At 39.5% G+C, this 22168-nt stretch overlaps 2 protein-coding genes across 2 annotated transcripts in view; both read right to left on the minus strand.

The window, feature by feature from the left end:
- The window catches only part of LOC106924681 (teashirt homolog 1-like), a 48178-nt gene extending 26685 nt beyond the window's left edge, over positions 1-21493 (minus strand). Inside the window, exon 1 of the mRNA XM_088010269.1 lies at positions 20620-21493. Within this exon, the coding sequence (XP_087866395.1) occupies positions 20620-20659 (40 nt within the window). The 5' untranslated portion in view covers positions 20660-21493. The remainder of the gene's footprint in view (positions 1-20619) is intronic.
- On the minus strand, positions 7376-10900 carry LOC148156432 (uncharacterized). Its single transcript, XM_088010268.1, has 4 exons — positions 9346-10900; positions 8975-9121; positions 8629-8730; positions 7376-7869 (listed from the first exon to the last, which is right to left on the minus strand). Exons 1-4 carry the CDS (start codon positions 10396-10398, stop codon positions 7564-7566), a joined length of 1608 nt encoding a protein of 535 aa, XP_087866394.1. The 5' UTR covers positions 10399-10900; the 3' UTR covers positions 7376-7563.
- Positions 21494-22168: the final 675 nt, after the last annotated feature.

Consider the following 22168-nt stretch of genomic DNA (forward strand, 5'->3'; position numbering starts at 1 on the left):
ACAAAAATGGTAAACATTTAACGCATCAGGCTTCGTTCTACACTTGCTGCTTCCAAATTCTGCCAGAAAGTAATTGACAGTTTAATTATAGGTTGACACAATCCTTGGTCAGAATTCCTATAAAATTGTTACAGTCCTATTTTTTTTTTTTGATTAAAGTTAACACATTAAAATGAACCACTTATACACTGACAAAAATTGTTTTTAATATACATAAGACGGCTTCTTCAAACAAGCTAATAACTTTCAACCCAGCTTGAATCTGTTTTGTGTTTTGGGCTCTGACAATTTTGCAGCAGTTCTGTTGGAATAAAGAAAGCGGTTCTAACTCTTCACTGATCTTTCAGGGCATTGAATTTAATCCTGACTGAGATATATATTTTACAGTGGCTTCTGTCCAACTGTGAAACATGAAGTGCTGATCAGTTAGTAAAGTAATACCACATGGGTCCAGATTAAATAGAAGTGATGCAAAAATCAGCTGCTTGGAAACAGGTTCCAAACAGCACACAGTTTCACATCACTGAAATGTGTAAAAAAAAAAAAAAAATCACAAATAATAAAAGAAAAAAACCTCAATTGAACTCTTGGTTTTGCTTAATGTATTGCATGTTTCCTCACAGCAAAACTAATCACAGAGTTCAACAGGGTTCAGTCCAAGCATCAATACGGTTTGCCTTACGTGCGCTTCTGTTTGACATAATTTAAAAAGAATGGCAATATGTTTTTAATAGACGTAACGGCTTGGAAAGACAATTTTTCTATTTTCTATTTTTTATTTTTTTACCTCTTCGACATAAATCAGTATTTCAAAAATAAGAGTTTCAAAATTGCTAATACGCTCTTGGGAGTATTTTGGGTAGGTCTGCAACTCTAGAATAAATGAACTTTCTATCTCATTTGTTTTTAAATTTGCCAGATAGGATGTGTGATATCTTGACTCTACAGGCCAATCAGTAGGCCAAAAACACTTAAGAGTGACATCGTTAAGGGGTCAGATATGTTTTCACGACCTTGTAACTTAAAATTATGACAGCTTTAGCTTTGATTATTTATATTTGTGCATTAGTTTTAAACAGCAAAGGTATTATTCTTTCATTACCTGATGATTGTTCACAGATGTAGCTGTGGCAGAGGTTGTGAATGCATATTAATAAATTAGATCAAGTTACTTTCATTTAACGAGACCAATAAGGCTATTTATTATCCACTGTATCAAATATTTAACTAGCTTGAAGACGTGAATAAAAACATCTACAGATGAGATTCCAATTCCAATCACGCGGTTAACAATTGGCCATTATAATTTCTAGCATTGGTCAGAGAATGAGAATATCATGCAGGTTCATACCAACTGAACACCAGATACAGTACATCATTAGTAAGTAATGTGCATGAAAATGCATCATTAATTTAATGCATATATGAAAAAAACAAAAAACAAAACAAACGCTGGGCTTTCTGGGCTTTTAGGGACAAAACAATCCAAGTTATGTTCCATAAACTAAACTTCCAAAGAGCTTGCGATGAAATGAATCAACAAAAACTGCATATTTAGCCAATATGCACTCAAAGCACCCAACAAACTCATTAAGCAATGATCAAGTGTTGCCTTCAGCAGTCATCACATTATTTATTTGATTACATTTTCATCTTCTAGTGGTGATGCAGCTACAGACATTATTCAGTGGGTAGCTCAGTGGCTGTTGTGCCACTGGGGACTTTTGTGAGGTAGAAGCTGAAAGGCAGACGGACCAGAAATAGACGCCAGGCCAACGTTTGGGTCCTCACACAAAGAGGGGCAAGGTGATCAGAAACAGACATCCAGCCGGAGAGACACTGAGAGACAGAGTGACGAAAAGAGACCCGCTAAGAGATGTGGATGTAACAGAGGCCTCCCGCTGCTCTCTCAGAGCCAGACGACTTAAAGAGCCGGAGCTGGGCTTATACCCCCTGCGACTGACAGTGTCTGAGACAGCGCGGCGGCTCTCGGAAGATTTTACAGGAATTTTCTGGGGCAACATGTGGTGTTGTTGAACTGAGTAGGATCCCGAAACATTATATCCCCCTTTCAGCTGCCCATCAAGCGGTGCATTGCGGCTGATGGCGCTTCAGCGATGGGTTTGCTCAACCCCCCCCCCCACTAACAGAGTGTGCTTTCATTTGTTTCCTGTGCAACATGCCGTACGGATAAACCGTCTGTTTAATGGGACAGGAAACAGCTCTGGAAAAATATGTGACAGTCATGTGTTTGGGCTTCAAAAGAACATGACACAGGGCTTTACTGCTTTGTGACCTTTTGGATTGTCACAACTCAGAAGTGTGACTAGAGGAATCGGCTGGAAATCCTACTATTTGAGGAAGAAAGAAAGAAAGAAAAAAAAAAGGTTTCTTGAAAGCTGAGAACAAGGCCAGCGGGCCTGGGAGAGGAGGGTATTACAGTCTCCTTTTCAGATGTCGAGTTCATGTTCTCGTAGCCAGTTCACTGCCTCTTGAGCATCCGGCGAGAGAACGATAGATGAGGCTGAGAGACGGGGAGGAAGATGAAAGAAAGTATGAGCCGGCTGGAGCAGAATTGAGTCAGTAAGATAGAGATTGATGACAGATAGGAAGATGAGAGAGGGCTTACTGGGGAGGGAGAAAGAGAGGAGGTTAGTAATCCCAAAAAAAACGAGCAGCGAGGAAGAGAGGCGGAGGGAGTAGGACGAGACAGAGATGAAGAGGCAAAAAGTGTTGAGATGGCACTACGCCGGACTCCTGCGTAACCTTCCTCGTCGCCCGCTCCCAAGGACACAGTGTCATCTGTTAGCTGTATCCAATCCCAGATGGCTTATCTGTAGTAAACTAGTGTCTCAAAAAAATAATATTCATTGCTTCTCGGACCACTTTATCAGTTAAACATTGCTTCGGGGACGGAAAATTCCACCGTTTTCTGACTTCTGGATATGCTGTGGTTGGATTTTATCAAACGCTATGCAATAAAAACACACAGACTTATCTGTGGAGTCATGGGGGAAGCCAATTACTTCATGTGCATGAAAATACAACTCTGCTAATGTTCACACTGGAGAGCTATACATCGCTGCTCTGCTCTTCACTGACTCGTAACTTCCTGTGTGTTTTCATACAGACCTGTCACACTGTAGATGCCACTTGTCATGTAATCAACACTAATTAAGAAAAGGACTGAACTTGTGTTTTAGTTGCTTGTTGTTAACTGCCAACAGAGGCACAATGAACCCATCAGTGAATTAAGCTACTAGCTAAAGCACTCCACACCAAATTATTGCCAGAGTGAGCGAACGGTTATACAACAGACTGCTTAAGGTGTTTTAAAAAATGTCACCAAATGTAACTAAGTAACAGTTTCCCATCTTACAGACTTTATATTTTGCTGTCTGGAGCCGTTCTGTGTGATTTTTGCATGCAAATGTATTTTGGCTTCCTCCCAGTGTACAAAGTCATGCATAATAATGGCATGCACTTTAATAAATTGAACTTAAATATGACTGTGGCGTATGCATGACATTTTGTCATACATGCTTTTGCCCCACTGGATACTTTTTAAGTATACGCCAGATCGAAACTTCTGAAATATTTTTAATTCCAGGAAAACTGAACAGCATACCAACCCTGTCCTTCTGTGCACATTCTCGCACATTAAGTACTTTTACTAGAAAAGCTGAATTATTTTTCTACCAGGATTATTTTTGTTTTGTGCAGTTCTTTTTATTTGTAAAAATAATTACACTTGTATGTGCTGTTACACCTCTGCTAGACTGTCAGTCATTTACCACTTTAGGACTAGATCTCTGAGGCTCTGTTTAGAAATTACTTTTTTTCATAATTGTTAGAAAACAAAGCAGGACATTGAGATATGGACATAAATGTGTGATGCCTTCACTTCACATTGCCTATTAAGCATCAAGGTGAAGCTAAAAAAAACAAAAAACAAAAAAAAAACATGCAGATCTAAATTTAAAGCAGATAAATAGCTTTGTCACCCTTTTGGTTTGCTATACTAAAGTAAATTATCTCGGTTTCAGTGTCTGAGTTCTTTTTTCACCTTAAACTTGGGCCTTTGACCTTAATTTCACAGTAGGTAAACATGTTGTGGCCCGAGAGAAACGGAGGATGACTTGAGGTCACAGAGCTACAGGTTGGGACTTAATCCCACGAGGTACCAACTCGCCCAGCTGAGCTCTCTGGTACCCCAGCTGTTCAGTGATGGTTGGTGCTCAGGACAAATATTTGTCCAACGTCATAAATTTAATCTGTTTTTGGAAAAAGATGCACTGATTCAGTCTGGATAGACTCTTCTTTTTAAAAGATGTAGTTTACCTAGATGTTTTTAATTATTATTTCCGGTTGGTTTTGAATTTAAGTGTAAAAACTGGACTACATTAGAGAGCAATCTTGTTAGCAGAGAAATTCAAACAAAACCCAACTGCATATCCATTTTTGCCTATTTTTAAACACACAAAAGTGCCTCATTTGGTGTAACCAACATATTTACAAGAAGTTAAACGTCAGTGAAATTCCTACTCATTAGCAGCCCACATAACTGTATAGAAAGTTAATATTTTTTTAAATGACAAAACTTCAAAATACCTAAAAGATGTTACAAAAAGCTAATCTTTACTCAGGACTAACTTCCCCACTAAATGCACGGACTAACACCAGCTTGATTTAGCAACCTTATTATGTTGGGTTTAAGGTCTGAATGATAAATATTGTTACTTTTAAGTGCCAGCCAATCAGCTGTTGGGTTCAAACACAACTGTTAGAAACACAGAGACGGTTCTCCAAGGTCTTAATTGCCTTTGTGTCTTCCTACTTGTGTACTTGGCTCTACCTGTAAGGTTAAACTACCTGGCAACACAGTGTGTGCGCTGCATGTCTTGCAGTGGCAGCACAGGCACATAAAATCAGCAGCTAATAAGACCACGTTGGGAGTCACTGGCCCGGCATAAATCAATGGGCAAAATAATTGCTAATACGCCGGATATTGATTAGAATGCCCGCCATGCACTTATTTTCTGGGGCAACAGTGGCGAGGTGCTAACGCGGTGACAAGGGTAAAGTGCTATTTCTCCGAAAAGGCACGGAGACAGACAGCTGGGCAGGGGGGGAAAAATGACTACGGGGTTTCTGCAGTAATTCTTAATTGACACCTGTCAGAGGAACGGCAGCAGTCACAGCTGCTGCAGGCGAACGTCTCCCAGAGTCTTGTTCATCTGTCACTTTTAATACCTTTTTCTTCACAACCCCTCTGTTGCGCTCTCCACCTCACCCGCACCCGCGCTCACCCGCCCTGCTGCATGCCAGATGTTCAGGGCTGCTCAACAGCAGCAGCAACACAACTCCAAGGCCGAGCGGTGCCGCGCGACTCAAGTCACAAGAAAACGCCGTTTGCGCTGATCAGTTTGTGGATCTCAAGACATCTTTTCAGCTCAGCAGACTGAAAACCAAGAGGAGCTCAGTTACATTGATCTTAATTAAGGGGGAAAAGTCAAATGTAATCCAGAAAGGGACTAGAAGTAAAAAAAAACTCTTAGACCTTTGTAACTATACCAAACAATCACTGTGTCCACGTGGTGTGCAGAATCAATCATTCAAGGTCAAACACAATACATACAGTGAAGCAACATGCATAAATAATAAGAACACAGATGCTTTAATAAATCTAGCTCACATAAAAAAAACAAAAATCATCCAGCAGAAACGATAAAACAGTTTGTACAGGACCTCTCGTCCTCATTTCCCATTAAAACTTATTGCATCCAAGTTTTTCTCGCCCTCGCCTCGGCGTTACTTGAGATTTTATTCAGGTACAAACACTTTTTATTTCTATTTTGGTGGGGTTTTTTCTAGTGCAACCCTCACAAACATCAAAAAACTCCGCTGAAGTTACGACGTTTCAGTGACTTCTGCGCACGGAAAATCCCTAATCTGTCCCTAACTGTGAAGAACATGTGCTCTTCAAAACCAAACTCGGCTTTTTGAAAGTTCAAAACCTACACTGAGAAAAATTTGACCAATGGTTACTTAAAAAAATTGTGGCAACAAAGTGACACGTAATATAATTGAATAGAATTTAAGTTCTACAATTTTGATTAAAAAGTATTGAATATGTTAACTTAACTTAACTTAAAAAAATGAAGTACATCTTAATAAAAGCAACAGCTGAAATGTGTTTGATTTATTAATATCAATGCAAATGATCATTTATATTGCCCAAAAATATTTAGTAAATCCAAGTCAATTTTACAAGAAAAACTAATTTTTATTTACTAAGTTTCTGAGCAAAAATGATGTAGATTTATTAAATATCTGGGGGAAATTTAATCATATTTACTAATAATCTAGGTGAAATTAACTTATATTTATTAATTAAATGGGTGAAATTGATTTACATTTACTAAACATCAACATAAAAATTATTTGGATTAAGTAAATAATACAAATAATATCAACTCATATTGTAGCACATTATTGGTTAATTCAACACATTAAAACTGTTGTTCTTATTAATCTGTAGCTAAAATAATTGATCAATTTTAAGTTTTTATTTGTATCATAGCACTTTAAATCTATTCAATAATATTGAATGTCACTTTGTTGCCATAATTTTTCTGTGTCTAATTTACACAATATCCTGACCAAACTTGAGTGGCATCAAAAAATAACAAATTACAATGCATAAAACAGCAGCAGCATTTATTTGTGCAATTTTATAAAACGTGTTTATCCAGCACCAACTAGTGCAAAATTCCTAAATACAACAATAAAACAGAGAAGGGGCAATATATATCAGTATCAAGTCAAAAACATAGTGCCACTCTGCTCAAAGTATAGTTAACATGATTTTTTAGAACCATCACATCAACATCAACGTGGACTCAGTTAAACTTGCTTCAACAATTTATCAATCACATAAGAGTTCACTTTATGTTTACTTTTGTGCTCTGCATGTTTAAGGCATGCAGAGCACAAAACAAGTATGCACATAAAACTTACCTGGGGAAAACACATGACGAGATGTGAGAGTTGGGCGAGACTTTTGAGGCATAAAAACTTCCATTTACTTTTTTTGTATGTTTATGCTACATCTTGTCACTGTGTTGGGGCCCTTGGCTCCGTGACACTTACTTTCCTTTTCGAAAAATAAGTTGAAAGACAGAACTGGAAAAAAACATATTAAATAAAGTGCAAATGAAACACAACAAAGTTTTCCAGCCTGCAGATCATCACCCTTCAGTGGTGAAGCCTGCATGGACTCTCCAAAAAGGCAATAGTGGATGCTCTATGCTGTATAAGGGTTCATGTGACAGACCTGAACAGATCCAAGCCATATAACAGGCACATATGAGAACAAGGGGTCAGTCCTTAGAAAGGGTGGTTAACTGTAATGTACTGCAAGAAAAAATACACATGCAGAAATCCACTGAACTGAAAATGACCCTAATTTTAACTAACTTCACCGAGCATTTCACAAAGTTTTGCGTGTTGGTTTTGACAGTGACTTGTCTATTCCCTTTTGTTTAGCAAGGGTCCGTTTTCTTAAGCCAGTAGTTTATTCTTGAGGCTGTTCACTTTTGGGGAGAGCTTTGAACTATCCAGCCCGAGGAGAAGTTTCTGAAACACTTCAAACGTGTATCTGAGCTCCTTTGGATAGGCGAGATTCACAGCATACGCCAACCCAACAAGCAGGGAGCAAGCCCTTGGAAAGTTACCCAGAGCAGTTAGAATTTTCATGCCGTCCACCACGATACCGATGTCTGGATCCTCTGACGTGTTAGCTTTGATGTTGTAGATCTTCAGGCTTTGAACAGCAAGGTCCTGTGACACACTGTCTTCATCAGCATCCTGTAATAGCAAGAACATTGTGCATATCAGACAGTGCAGCCAAAGGAGAAGGTTCCATTTCCCAAATTGCTTGCAACTGTTTGGACAAGAAAATCTGGAGTTTGTCAGCCGTTGCTTGTAATGCACTCTATTTATGTCAGTGTTTTAGACAAATCTGAGATAACAAAAAAAAACGCACATAATTTAAAAAGGAAAAATATATATATAAATCAATCATAATAATATATTATATTATAATCAATTATGCAATGAGGAGCTGAACAGTTACAAATATTTCTAAATGAAGTTTCTGAAATTAAATCAATCCATTACACTATTATTTCTTCCTGGCACTGTCTTGATTAATATCTTATTCTGCGTTGCCTCAGTCTTTCTGTAAAAATGTCTTTGTATTCACAAAGCAGCGTCTTGGCCTTCATTTCTTAGCTCACTTTTAGGGACAAATTGCCAAGACTTAAAAAAAAAAAGTTATGGTTAGGTAAAGCATTCTTAGGGAAAAAATTACATAAATTACTGACAAGTTTTAAATTATGCCAGTTGGTGAAATCAAATTGAGATAGCATTCTGCACTAGCATTTAAAAATTACTTAACGGAAAATAAGAATTTAAACACACTTAACAGAGGACAATGACATACCTTGCCAAGAACTACTGGGAGAAATACAGTTATGACTATTTTGTGATTTGACTTTCCAACAAATAAGTACAAGAGATGAGAGAAATCACCTACTTTATATTTTAACATCTAATTCAACTTACATCGTACTCTTTTAAGAGTTCATCTGTAGATTCCCCAAGGTACATCATCAAACATCGAATGATAACATCTCTGGTCATGTTGATGTCAGGATTGCTTGGAGTCTGAAACGAAAAAAAGAAACACCAGGTGGTTTATATTACTGTTAATATTGAGTTCCTGCGCCGTCTTGGGGACCAGTGCAATAAAACACTACTCATACAAATTCTCATGCGATTATTACATATTCCATTTATAAAGACAATCACAGGCTAACCTCCAATAAATTTAAGTAATGATATTCCAGAAGTTTAAACACAAAACTTTGAGAATAAAATATTAGCAACGATAATGCTCAATGAAAGATACCTTGAGTAGGATAGCCTGCAATCTCAACCCCATGCTTCCGCCCTTCGAGTGGAAGAGGTTCAGAAGTCGAGGAGTATATTCATCCAGTTTGGACATGAACTTTGATTCAAGATGCACCATTGTGATTCTGTGAAACTCATCCTGGATCTGAAAGACAAATCATGAAACCAGTTTTAAAGCATCAAATATTACAAACATACATACTGTTCTTACGACATTTTTCAAAAGCAAGAAGATGGATCAAATTTGATCTATAAAAAAGATGACAGTAACGCAACACATTTTGTATCAAATTGCTAAGTGCAGAATCACAAATGCAATCCTTCACATTGACTAGGAATATTTCTGATTGGCATGCACTTAGAACTCACGTGAGATGTCTCAAATAGAGCGGGCCATCTGGCTTTGATGTCCTCTATACTGGGTGATTGGTTGATTATTTCGTTTCTTCTGTGTGCAAATGTTTTGGCCATTTTTTCTTTTATCAATGCGTTGTTGTTCTTTTTCTTTACTTCAGTAAGCAACAGAATTCTCTCTTGTTCTTGACTTTCTTCATCCTCTCCAGCCGGGTAAGGAGGAAGGAAGTTTATCTCTGCTTTTCGAGGCTTTTTAACATTCTTTGCAGACTTCTTGTCCGCCGGGGTCTTGCGTTTTAGTGCATTGCATAACACCTCAGGAACACCGTAGCCTCTGAGTTTGGTGCGATAATTTGACATCTTGTATTTAAGGCTTTGCTGCCAGCCATAGTAACCTGCAAAGGAACCGGGTTCCTTGAGACAAGGATATTTATTGACAAGTGCCTCAGCAACATCACTTATCTGTGAACCTGATGGATAGGCTGTATAAGTATATACAGTTTCAGCCAGTTTCTCAAGTATGTCTGCCTTGATCTTAGAGGTAGTGAGAAGTGTTCCATTCTTCTTGTAGTCCTCATTGCCTCTTTCAAGATACATCTCAGTTTCGTATGCAAACTGCGGAATGGGGAACTGCTTTGGCCATGGCTGACAGCGTTCTGTGGTACTGCGCCCAGACAGGATAATGGTGTCCTGTGAAGAAGATGTTCCAGCAGATGACTCTGCATTTGATGCAGTTGACTCTTCAAACGATGCAGAGTCACAGTCAGTGGACTGTTGAACAGAGGAACTGTCCAAACTTTCATGAGCTGCATACAAGTTCAGAAGAATAGGAGAAGTGTGAACAACCTTTATGGTGCCTTTGTGTTGGATAAGATCACTGTTGTGAAGAGTAAAATAATCTTCAAATTCCAAGTCAAAATACTGAAGACTGAACTCAGTAGAAATCCCAAAGGTCTCCTTCACAATATTATGCAGCTCCTCCACAGTGGGCGGGATTCCTGATGGAAGGACCAACTTCTCAATTCGGTCGTCAATTATTACTCTGAGTTTTTCCTCCATCTCTGCCATCCTGACTAGAATAGACAAAAGTTAAAGATATTCTTATAAAGTACATAAAAAAAAACCTATATAAAACATTTTATAAATAAAATCTGTACTTATTTAAGTGCAACACCACACTTATAATCAGAACATTAAATGTGTGTGCCATAATTATGATTCTTAAATTGCAAAAATGTCAACAAAAAAGGATACTGTTGTTATGTTTCCAGAAAAAATGTGTTTAAAAACAGATGTTATGAGATGTAAAGGTTAATATAATTTACCAAAATTACCTAAAACAAAGTACAGATGTGACGTTTGAGTGTGACCAAGCGTTTTCCTCCCACACTGTATGCAGCCAAGGGGTACACATCACCAAGTTTCTGCTGCTCAACAAGAGCCATTTTGCCAGTGTTCTCAAGTTGAAAAGATCTAAGATGCTCTTCATACCATGCATCTAGTAACTTTACAATAAAATGTGCACGGTTGTTCAAAATGGCTATCTGAATAATCTCAGCAAAGTCAGGAAGTCCCCCAGTAGAGCCATACGGTAAGATCATCCCAACAGTGTACTTTGTTCCATAGCAGGTGACAGTGTTAGCAAACTGCACGGAAGACAGAAGCGGTGATGTTTCTCTTAAAGCTTCCTGTATGTCTGAATGCAGTACATCTAAAGGCACCACAGATATTTTTGTGACACACAATGGCTGTTTTCCACCATCTGTATGTAAATGGCATGCCATCATCATCTGATGTTTTGTAGCAAGGGTCACCAATATATTTTTGAAGTTCTTTGTGTGCCTCACAACTTGCTTGAAAAAGCTGTGTTTCGCTTCAAAGCGCATTGTCCACACACCAACCAGAGGCCCATACTCTGCAATCAGTGCAGGGTAATGTTCTAAATAATGGTGTTTGGGTGTCAGTGTCTCTTCAGGAAAAACTTCTAAGAATCTGTCGCGATGCTCAGATATTTTAAAGTCAAGGTATGCAATACTTTCAACTGAATGAACAGGGGCAACCACCAATTCAACTATGTCTTTTAAAGTCAGAAGAACCTGCCAGGCAGCATCATCCTCAGGTACTCGTGAACCAACAATGAGTGGCAACAACCGTATTAGGGCCCAATTTTCATGGGCATTTCCTCCTATCGTTCTGCGACGAATGTAGTTTTGAGGGACTGCTTGAGGGCTGTTGGCTTTGTCTGAGCCCTTATAGGGAAAACGTGTGATTAACTCGTTGAGTTCAGTCAAATTAAAGTACTTCTTCTTGGTGAAAGTCTGAAAACACAATGCTAGTTCTCTTGGGACTATTCCTTCAAAAAGGTCATGTAGTGCATCTGGTGGATACCCAGATACAAAATGAAAGTGATTCAGTTTATCAGTCAATGGACACGAGCGCTTAACGCCAAAGCAATGGGTTAAATTTGGATTTTCTCTCACAGTTTGCACATGCAAACTATGGTCCTTCTTTGTCCGAGGTGGAAACACTCCAGTCCGCACTTCGTGTGTCTGGTACTCTGAAGAATGTCCAAGACAAAATCTACAGATGTACGGCCCCGTGAAACTTTCAACTAGTCCACTAATTGAATGTGCACCGAGATTATCGGCTACAACACAGTGTACAGTTCCTTTAACTCTTTTTCCAACACTGGAAATGAAAATCCCGTCCTCTTCTAGAGTGGCAAGATCTTTCAAGAGGGGTTCCAAAACTGCTTTGTATTCAAACTGTTTGACATCAACAGCTTTGCAAAGTAAAGCTAGGTGTATCGATGTTAATGCAGACTGCAACTGTAAAGGTACATTTGCCAAAATCCAATAAACGGCTGTTATTTTGTGTTTTTTTTTTGACGTTCCTAGTGGGTTGCACACTTCAAAGTCATCGACATAAAGGATTATAGAGAGTTTTATCTCTTCTCCAGCATAGAAGGCATTTTGCTTGAAATGTTTGCCATCAAAAGTTGACTTAATATATCCAGTACTGTTTAAATGTCTGGATGACAGTCCCTCTGCAATGTGTTTATTCTTCAAAACCTTCTGCAAAGTCTCGAGAATAGGTACATATTGAAAGGTCTTGTTCTTTTGGGAATCAAGAATATATTCAACCGGATCAACACACTGGAAATGCTCCTTAAAATACCTTCTTCTCTTAAAAGCTGAACCAAGTGGACCACCTACAGCAAGTGCTGTACTAATGGGATGGAAGTTGCACAACTGTTCTGCCAAGTCTGTTATGATGGCCTGGTCAACAATGCTCTTATTTAACTTCAATGTTGAATCAAGTATATCTCTAACAACTTCAACAGATGCTGAAGATGAAATGAACTGAAGGTCTTCAACCAAGGCATCAATGCACTTCACTGAGGCATTATAGACACTTTCTAGCTTCAGCAGAAGTAAACCAATTCTTTGAAGAACCAAGTATGATGCACTTTCGTTATCACAATCTAAACTTGTGCCCTCATTATCACTGGCCTCTAATGAATCAGAATGGTCAACAATCTGATCGTGGTGACTCTCATACACACCTTGCTTAAAATCGCTCGAAGAATAGGATTTGTGTGTTCTACTTTTGTGTTTCAAAAATGTATTGTATATATTTGTCCGAAAGCTGCATCCTTCAAATACACAAAAGACAGTTTCGTGGCTCTTCAGGTGATTTCCTATATGCTGAAAGTAGTCCTTCTCTGTAGAACAACTAGCACTGCAAACTAAACACTTAAAAGCAGGAATGATTCCTGGCTGTATACTGCCATGAGCTGTATGATACCTGGACAAATGTGTGCGAAGGGCACCCTGTGTTTTAAATGTGCAAGGGCAACTGTCATATAGACATGGCTGGGTTTGCCCACGACCAAATGTTGCGTGTTGTAGTCTGTAATGTTTTAGTAGATTCCCTTTTGTTGCAGACAAAGACTTGCAGATCTTACACTGCCACCCCATAGGCCAGAACCTAAGATAATAAGAAAAAAAGGTGTTTTTAATTTAGTGTATAACTAGTAGCCTACATCACTAATAGATCTAGTAATTAAATAATGTGCCAGGGCTGAACAACTAATCAAAATTTTATCAAAATTGCAATACAGCCTACTGCAATTTTCAAATCACAGGAGGTACAATATTTCTTACATTTCTTAAATCTTAAAAAATTATTTTAAATGAAATGTTCTGCTGCAAAGATGTCCTGGCCTACACATCCTAATCTAGAGACTTAAAAAAACAAACATCCGTTACACATCCCTGCAAGAATCACGCCATAATCATCTTAATTTTTTTTAATAAAAATAAGAAAACAATTATACAAAATTATATTTCCCTCAGAAATTGCAAATCATTTCGCAACTGTAATGTCACTGAAAAGATCATCACAATTAAGTTTTTTTTTTTAAATCATCCAGGTCTATAATATACCAACTATGGATGAATACCTCATCCAATCCCACTTCAAAAAAATGAACTATCGTTTTAAGATGTTAAGACAAAAATATGAAACAGATTTTAAGGTAATATGCACATCAACAAATGCCAAAAATAAATATTAAAATCAAAGATGCCCAAAACGGACTAAGGAAACATTTCTCTCCCTCTCTCTGTGGCAGCTCAGAGTCAGTACGAAGCTACATACTGATTTCAACCCAACATTCACAGACGCATCTCACTGTAACTGTTGATCTGTCAGTGTGAGCTGCAGCCACAGTTTGAAAGCATAACGTTTTTCCGAGAAAACGGGGAAAATGAGGAAGCCGTTTGTGCCAACTGAATGTAACTAACGTAATGTTAATGGAGAGCCTCAGTGCGAGCCGGTGAACTGGGGTTTAGCAAAACACCAGCCATTGTGCTCAAAACACGCCAAATTAAAAGAAGAAAGAAGAAACAGCGCACTTTGTCTGAAAATGTAACTATGCAAAACGGCTGATTTTTCTTTCGAAATGTGTAACGTTATAAAAACTGATTAGAAATCTGCTTTTAACATGCTACTTGAGTAAAAATGTTACTTGAGTACATTTTAATTGTAAAAACTACATGCAGTAACTTTAAATGAAACTCCTGAGTTGATTAGCTCATTGATAATCTCACCGTTGAAAACAACGTCTGTTCCTCCATTATGGTGCCCAAACATGCTAGCTAGCTTGTTAAGGTGGGGGAGGGGAAGCTTGGGCTGAGGCCAAGAAACTAAATTAAATAAAAGAGTAGCTTGTATTCTACGGCCACTATTTAACGGTGTTACGTTAGTCACATTAAATTGTGACATTGAGACTACTTTTTCAATCATTGCAATGCATTTAGTGAAATCAAAGACGACGTAGAATCCTTCACAATATAACTTAATTGACTTGCTGTACAGTAAAGTTGCCATGTTTGCTAATTTGCAGTAACTTAAGACAATGTTTAACTGCTACAGACACTTGAATTGTTTAACTAAGAACACTTAAAACATGTCTTACCTTTAAGCAAACGGTAGTCCACGAAATGCTGAGCAGACGCGATGTTCCTATGATGAAAATGCCTTGGGCGGGAAAAAGTCAAAGCCTCCCAAATGAGTAAAATTTATCAATTTTCTGCATTTTTGACTTTACCAATGAAAATAAATAAATAATACTTATTGTTTTTTTGCTGATTATATTTAAATAAAAACAGAGTAAAATGCAATTAAAAAAATATTCAAATTTGGTTAATTCAGCTCAGTGAGATTCAAAACTGCACACAGTCTTTTTTATTATGTATAGTTTGCTCTTATTTATTTAGTAAATATTACTTAATCCTGATCACACTTTTTTCAGTGTAACAACTCTCCCTCGTTTGTCACAACCCCGTCGAGGTGTTGATACTGGTGGAAAGCACTGAAATGCCATCAAGTCTTATTTTCTTAACACACACACACATTTAATTAAAGTCAGGAAGACAATGACCTGTCTTTTAATAACTTTGTAAAACTCGGTTGAGTTCACACTTAAAATGTGTTGTGGAAGAAAATACAGCACATACAGAAGAGCATCACTCATTTGCATCTAGATTTGGTAAGCTATAAGCGACATTACTGTCAAGCAGCAGACTGCAGGCTTGCTACCTGACCACATATTGGAAACTAATTAAAATTAGCTAAAATATTTATATAAATACATGATGTGGAGAACATGTAACTGTAATATCTAATATGTCGATTTAATTCAGGAGATGCTTTATTAATTCTTGATTTTCTGTTTTAAATTAAAAGAAAATGTTGTACATTTTTATTTTACACTTTATATTAACACCTTGAAGCCGTGCTATTTTTAGTCGAGGCTGTTATGGGAATCATTCGCGCTCTTTACTAGATCCACTCTCGTCTCAATCAACTCTTTATTACTTTATTTATTCGCACAGGAATGCTTCTCTTGCGTCTTCAGGCCTCTGTGTGGTCACCGTCAGGTGGTCTAACCTTCCTGTGACACAGCAGAGTGAGAAATATTACTCATTTCTTCAACACTGCTATTGTTCTACGTCTAAGCCATAAATTGTCTTTAGCCTGCAGAATGTTAGAAATGTTTCCCAAGACGTCTTTGCGGATCAAAAGCAGCTGGGGACACGATATGAGCTACGAGTGAAAAAGTTTGATTTAAGGCAGAGGAAGCTGGCCACTTTTAGCTCTGTAAAAACGACCTTGATTTCACGTCTTTTTCAGTCGATCCTCCTTTTTGTTGTGCTCGAGTGAAAGTCCAGGTTTTTCCTGCTTCCACTGAAGCTCATTAAGCGAGGGGATAGTTTTACCTCTCGCCTGCAGCACAGAACGCCTCTACGTCTTCACTCTTTCGGGCGCGTCTAATTCCCACGTATTTTTTTTAGCTCGACCCTCTATTTTCCATAAGAGCAGTCATCGATCTTCATTTGTCACTTAACCTCCACGACGATGAGGACAGAGAAAGCGGAGTCGAGTCTGCGAGCGTGTGTGTGTGTGGGTGTGTGTGTGTGCGCAGATTAGCGCACGTCTTTGATTTCCAGAAGGCCTCCTGGCTCCGACGGCACATGCAAATGAAAACTAGCAGTGTGTGTGGAGAAGCAAATACATCCACTGACTCCTTCAGTCAATGTCACCTGTTAATGCCACTTTACGTACTCTGCCGTATCAGTGAATCTGAAAATTACACACGCACACACGCACACACACGCAAACATGCTCAGTTGTCCACAGACTTAAGTTCAAATAGCATTTTCTCGTCTCACAGCTGCTGCTTCTCATCCTGACAAATGTCATTAAATTCTTTATCAGGAGCAATCCTGATAAAAAAAAAAAAAAAAACAACTCCGAGTTTTGCGCTTGATTCTTCCTCGACTGGTGCCACAAGCTAACCGCCTACCCAGTCAACAGAATAGCAAATATCGATGTTAAAATGTATTTTATGCAGCTCTGTGAATAACTTTACCCTTTCCTCTATCACACAAAAGAATAGCAATAGGAATTAGGGACGCATCTGCTGCAAAACTATTAAGAAGCACCTCTGCTTCAACAGCACTGTGTACACTCAACAGCAACTTCTGCTGTTGAGTGTACACAGGAGGAGGAAGATAAAAAGCTGCAGAAACGATGCAGCGTTGATTTCATCAAGGCAGCTTGCAGACTTGACACTGAGCTGAATTTGTCAGCAGTAATCTGCGGACCCGTCACTGATCTGCCAGCTACCTGGATAATTAGGGACCTGGGCTAATGATGCCGTCAGGATAAAGGGAGGCCCCACCCCGCGAGTCGTAATTAAGAGACTCCTTTTTGGAAGTGGCGTTGGAGGCAGAGCACAAGGAGAGGGATGCAGCTGCCGAGTAGGATCCGGACAAAAACCGCACGGCGAGTTTAAAGAGATTTTGGTGGAACGTTGTTTAAAATCTAGCAAAGATTGATAATTATTAGTGTTGTGTGTTAATCAAACCTGGCCAGCGACTGAACATCAGTGTCACGATAGTGAGCAAGGTAAAGTTTCTCCTCACTAATGAACTACCACCAAGGCTTCAAGCAGTTACAGTTTCAAACCTGCCCAAACTTTCCTTCACACTGTTTGTATACATTTGTTTTCCATTTCTATATAGCTTCTTTCGTCTTCCACACTTCCTCTGACTTTACTTTTAGCAACACGCTGATACTGAAAATAACTGAGGTTTCTTCCGTCAGTGACAACTTCAGCTCTGAAGAGTGTTATTAGGATTTCCCGTATCAGGAAACACCATTTACAAAACTGCTAAAATTACCCGTGCTGAAAGAAGGCTGCTACACTTTTTCTCCTCCCTTACCTTAGGAACTAAAGTATCACCATCTTTCACTCTGATAAATGCTGTTTTGAAACCAAGACAGTCTGACTGAATAACCTGCCAATATCAGCTTGTGTTACTATAAAAAGAGAATGGAAAAATGTTTTTTTTTTTTTGTAAAGCTGAATTTAGTTAAGTATACACCGAATAAGAAAAAAAGGCAAAAGTTAAGGATTAGTTATAGTTTTGTACATTCTATTTTATTTCAGCAGCAGGATTAATTACTGCTTTTCTGTTTTCTTTTAAATAAGAGCAATTAGATCATGTGATAATATATTTTTTGTTTTGTATCAGCAAAAATTTAATTGAATCTCACTTCAGTCCATACCTACCAGTGCAGCTGATCTATCCAAAGGAAGCGAGAACTCTGTATGTGCTCCAACCGTTTTACTGTGGCTGGACTTTTCCTCAGACAGAACAGCTAAATGTTCAGCAGAAGAACTTTTTTTTTTTTTCTTTGTTAATGCTAAACCCTTTTTTAACTCTCATGGAACGCACTCGACATGGTGCCACGCTGTAATCACAGTGATGTGTTGAATGATTAGTTGACAGATTCATTACTCCGAGTGTCAGGGTTTGAGATACTGCAGTTGGCAAACTAGGAGCGCAAGTAAGACGTGCGGTGGTTTTCATTTTCTAACAGCGACCTCAGTCCCCAGTTATGGCTTTTATGTCTGTGTGTGTGTGTGTGTGTGTGTGTGTGTGTGTGTGTGTGTGTGTGTGTGTTTTCTTCCATCTGCTAATTAAACTCCTGTAATTACTGATCAAACCTGCTGTAACGCATATGTAAACACGGAACTGCAAGATCCAGTTTCCGTTCAACGAGACTCGGGTAAAGTTTTAAAGTCTGCTGGATAATTTTTTTTTTTTTTTCCCTGAGTCAGTGATGCAACTTTAAACGTCGTAAGAGAAAAACACATGAGATCATAGCATAAAGGAGCATTTAGGAGACTAATCTACTCGGCAGGAGGCAGAGTAATATCAGTGTAAACAGGTATTGAATTGGTGAAATGTTAATGTCATTTTACCCGTAAAATCGTTTTATAACTAAGTTGACTGGATGATAGGAAACCCAGATTTGATTTTAACGTCAAGATTGTGATCTCTAGTTGTGTCATATTACAGATTGTCATTGCACCGTTTGTCACTAATCAACCCTAGTACACAACAAAAAAAGAGAGAAAGCGAGAGAGACGAAACCTCCTGGAAATGACAACAAATGACTGCAGCAATAGAACAAAAAAAAAGTCTCTGCAGCTCAGATTGCAGGGCTCTGCATCCATCCGCCAAAACTAACAGATGCAGTAATGCGGTTCCAAATGAGAGAACACTGATGTATTGTCACTGGTCATAAAGCAGATAGGGTGCAGCGCCATTACGGGTCTAAAAAAAAAAAAAAATCATCACTGTGACTGATGAAACAGAGCCCATTTGAAATGGCATACAAAGGCCTATTGAGAAGCTCTCTTGCTTGCTGAGGTGCATATGCAACATTCAGTATTCGTGACAAAGCTGAGCTAGTACGTTGTAAAATGTTAACTTTTAGCCCTGAACTTTTTGGGATTGTCCAAAATGTGGATCCAGAGCAAAAAAAAAAAACCGATCACAATATAAAAAGCTAAACCCAAAATGAGGCCACCTCAGATGAAGGAGGCTGGAAAATATACAGGGAACATAAACACAACTCATTTCCCCCTTTGTTCCTCCTCTCCATCCATCCATCCATCCATCCATCCATCCATCCATCATCCATCCATCCATCCCCAAAGCTTTGGGTCAATTAGAGACTACAGCCACGCAGAGTTCAAAGTCTGCTCCGTCACAACCTTGATTAAGTCTGCTTAACCTCACATTTCCACCGCCTATAGCTGCTTAACATTCTGCAGCTGTTTTATTCGGCTTTGGTCATTACGGCGTGAAACTTCAAAGCGCCGCGGTCGTTCTGGAAGCGCGTGTCAGTCAATCACGCGCTCGCATCTGTCGGGGAAGAGGGGGGGGGGATGGTCGTCTCGCGACATACTGAAAGCAGACATTTGTAACTGTGTAGCTGTTAGCTTAGTATGAAATCACGTCATGTAATTAGAATTTTAAAAAATAAAAATAAACTGAGCCAATCAGCGTGATTTCCTCCTTTTGTCTGGAACATTTTCAACTCAAAACTTGAAGAATTTCACATGTTGTTACTCTGGAATTTGATGTATAAGTTTCCTACACTAAGCTGGACATGAAATGCATTTTTTTTCCGCCATCTCTCTTTTTATTTTTTTCTAGAGGTCAGTTGAAGACATTGTTGTGACCCTGCAGCGTCTGAGGATCATCTCCCTGTGATCTCGCTACGCTCCAGCACCCTCACCCCCCCCTCCTCCCTCTCTCTCTCTCTCCCATCTCCACCTCCCCTGTGGATGTTTAATCGTCAACTGTTTATCCCACATGATAACTTTTTTTTTCCCCCAATTTGTCTTTTTTTTTGTTGTTGTTTTTCCTCGGTGGGAAGGTTAAAAAGTTACCCCCTCCTCACACACAAAACGCCTTTTTGTTCCCCCTTAATCCACAGAGAGTCTAACGCATGCGTGTCTCCGCGTGGTGAATGATTTACTGATGTTTATCAGGAATGAATAGATCAAAGGCAAGTTGCATGACAGGCGATCAATCAAGCATCAAATCGAGGATGGCAATCCCAGAGCGGAACACAAGCTGGAAATATGCAACTTTTCATTCTTTTCTTTTCACATCAAACAACGCTGGGGTAAAAAGAAACATCTAGAAATATTACTATTTTTATTTTTATTTTTTGTAGAACTTAAACTAGAAAAGTTCACTGCACGAATTGGGAGGTTCTGAGTTAAAAAGTTCATTATAGAAAACTGATGTAGAAGTTTTTGTATAAGCTGCGGTGAAGAAAACTATCCGTGCAGATTTCAGGGTGTGTGTGTGTGTGTGTGCGTGTGTGTGTGTGTTTGCAGAGCTGGGGGCTTACCTGCTGACCGCCGCGGTGCTTGCTGCTTTCTCCTCGGCATGCTGCTGCGGGATTTTCCGCTTGATTGTTCATGCAGAGATCAAAACAGCGGACAAAGCTGGAAGCGAACGAAGGTGGATTTATTTTAAAAGTGTAGATCCCCTCGTAGGGTGAAGAGTTTCTAAATCTTTACGTCTTTTCCCCTTTTCTTTATGTATACAGACGATTTTGAGAAGGAAACGTTAACTTCGTCCGATCAGGAAAAGAAAAGGAAAAAAAAAAAAAAAAAAAAAAAAAACTCCAGGAAGGGCTGATGTGGTTGGAAAGAGCTCGGTGCAGATCTCAGATCAGCCGCGTTTCCGTCCGAATAAACGCGCTCCCGCCGCCGGACTCGGACTACCGTGCTGCTCCGATGACGGAACACATCGCGCCGCCTCGTCGGAGGAGAGGAGTCCGAAGTGCGGGTCTGGCGTGGCGTGGCGTGTCTCGTGTCTCTCCGGTCCCGGCCAGGTTCCAGCCGCAGCTCCGGGCGCGCGCGCTCCAAAGCTCCGCTGCGAAGACGAAAATCGGGAAAGGAGATCAGCGAGTGGGGGGGGGAAAAAAAGAGTGACACGCTTAAAGCGGACAGGGGTGTATATGTCAGTCAGTCAAACGCGAGTGTTGAGAGTGCCGAGACCCCCTCTCCCCCCGTCCCCCCTCCCTGTCCTTAGCTTTCCTCCCCTCTCCTCACTCCCGCCCCCACCTGGATAATGAAATACTCACATAACACCGTCCGATTGTCAAAACACGGACACTTGGAATTTCTCAGAAACTCATCGGGAAAGAAGCAGGCCTGCTCTTCTTGTTGCTTCCTGTTGTTTTATTACATCTAACGCACTTCGACTGAAAAGTAACAACAAGGAGCGTCGTCGTACCCCCCCCTACCCACCCCCCCGAACCCCCTAGATAGTCTCCCGCACAAAAAAAAAATGTGCGCACATCGCCTTCAGACGGTTGCTACTGACAGACAAGACACATCCAGCTGCCTTTCCGGGGGCCTTCTCCTTCTTTTACTCCACCCCTCCGACAAGCGTCACCCTGACAGTCAGAGCCCACCTGTCAATCTGCAACTCTAATTATTGTAAGGAGGGATGGCTCTCCTTTTACCTAAGCAGGGGTTGAGGAGAGGTGCGTCCCTGACGTGCGCGTAGAAGAGGAGCATGGACGCACCTTTGGAAACCGCGCTCAGACAAAAGAATGAGTGGCGCCGGGAGAAACACAGAAACAGCCCCCCCAAAAAAGTTTGTTTCGCTGTCAGTTTATGCTCCTATTTTATGAGGATTTGAGTATCATTTTTCCTTTTTATTATGAGAGTAATGTGATTTATTCATAACCTATTTCTTAAGTTCACTGTAGCCTACATGCATGTGTACAAACACGTTGACTTATTTTAGGTATTTTTTGTTGTGATCAAATTACTTTTACACCAGTTGTCTGAATCATAAGTAGGTTTTTATGTTTAATTCTACTATTCTAAAATTAGGATTCTTAATCTATGCTCACTTTAATTGTTGTAATAGCATCTCATTTC

This window comes from Poecilia mexicana, unplaced genomic scaffold (assembly GCF_051168715.1).
Source record: "Poecilia mexicana isolate PSO_F unplaced genomic scaffold, ASM5116871v1 scaffold_11, whole genome shotgun sequence".
Classification (NCBI taxonomy): Eukaryota; Metazoa; Chordata; class Actinopteri; order Cyprinodontiformes; family Poeciliidae; genus Poecilia; species Poecilia mexicana.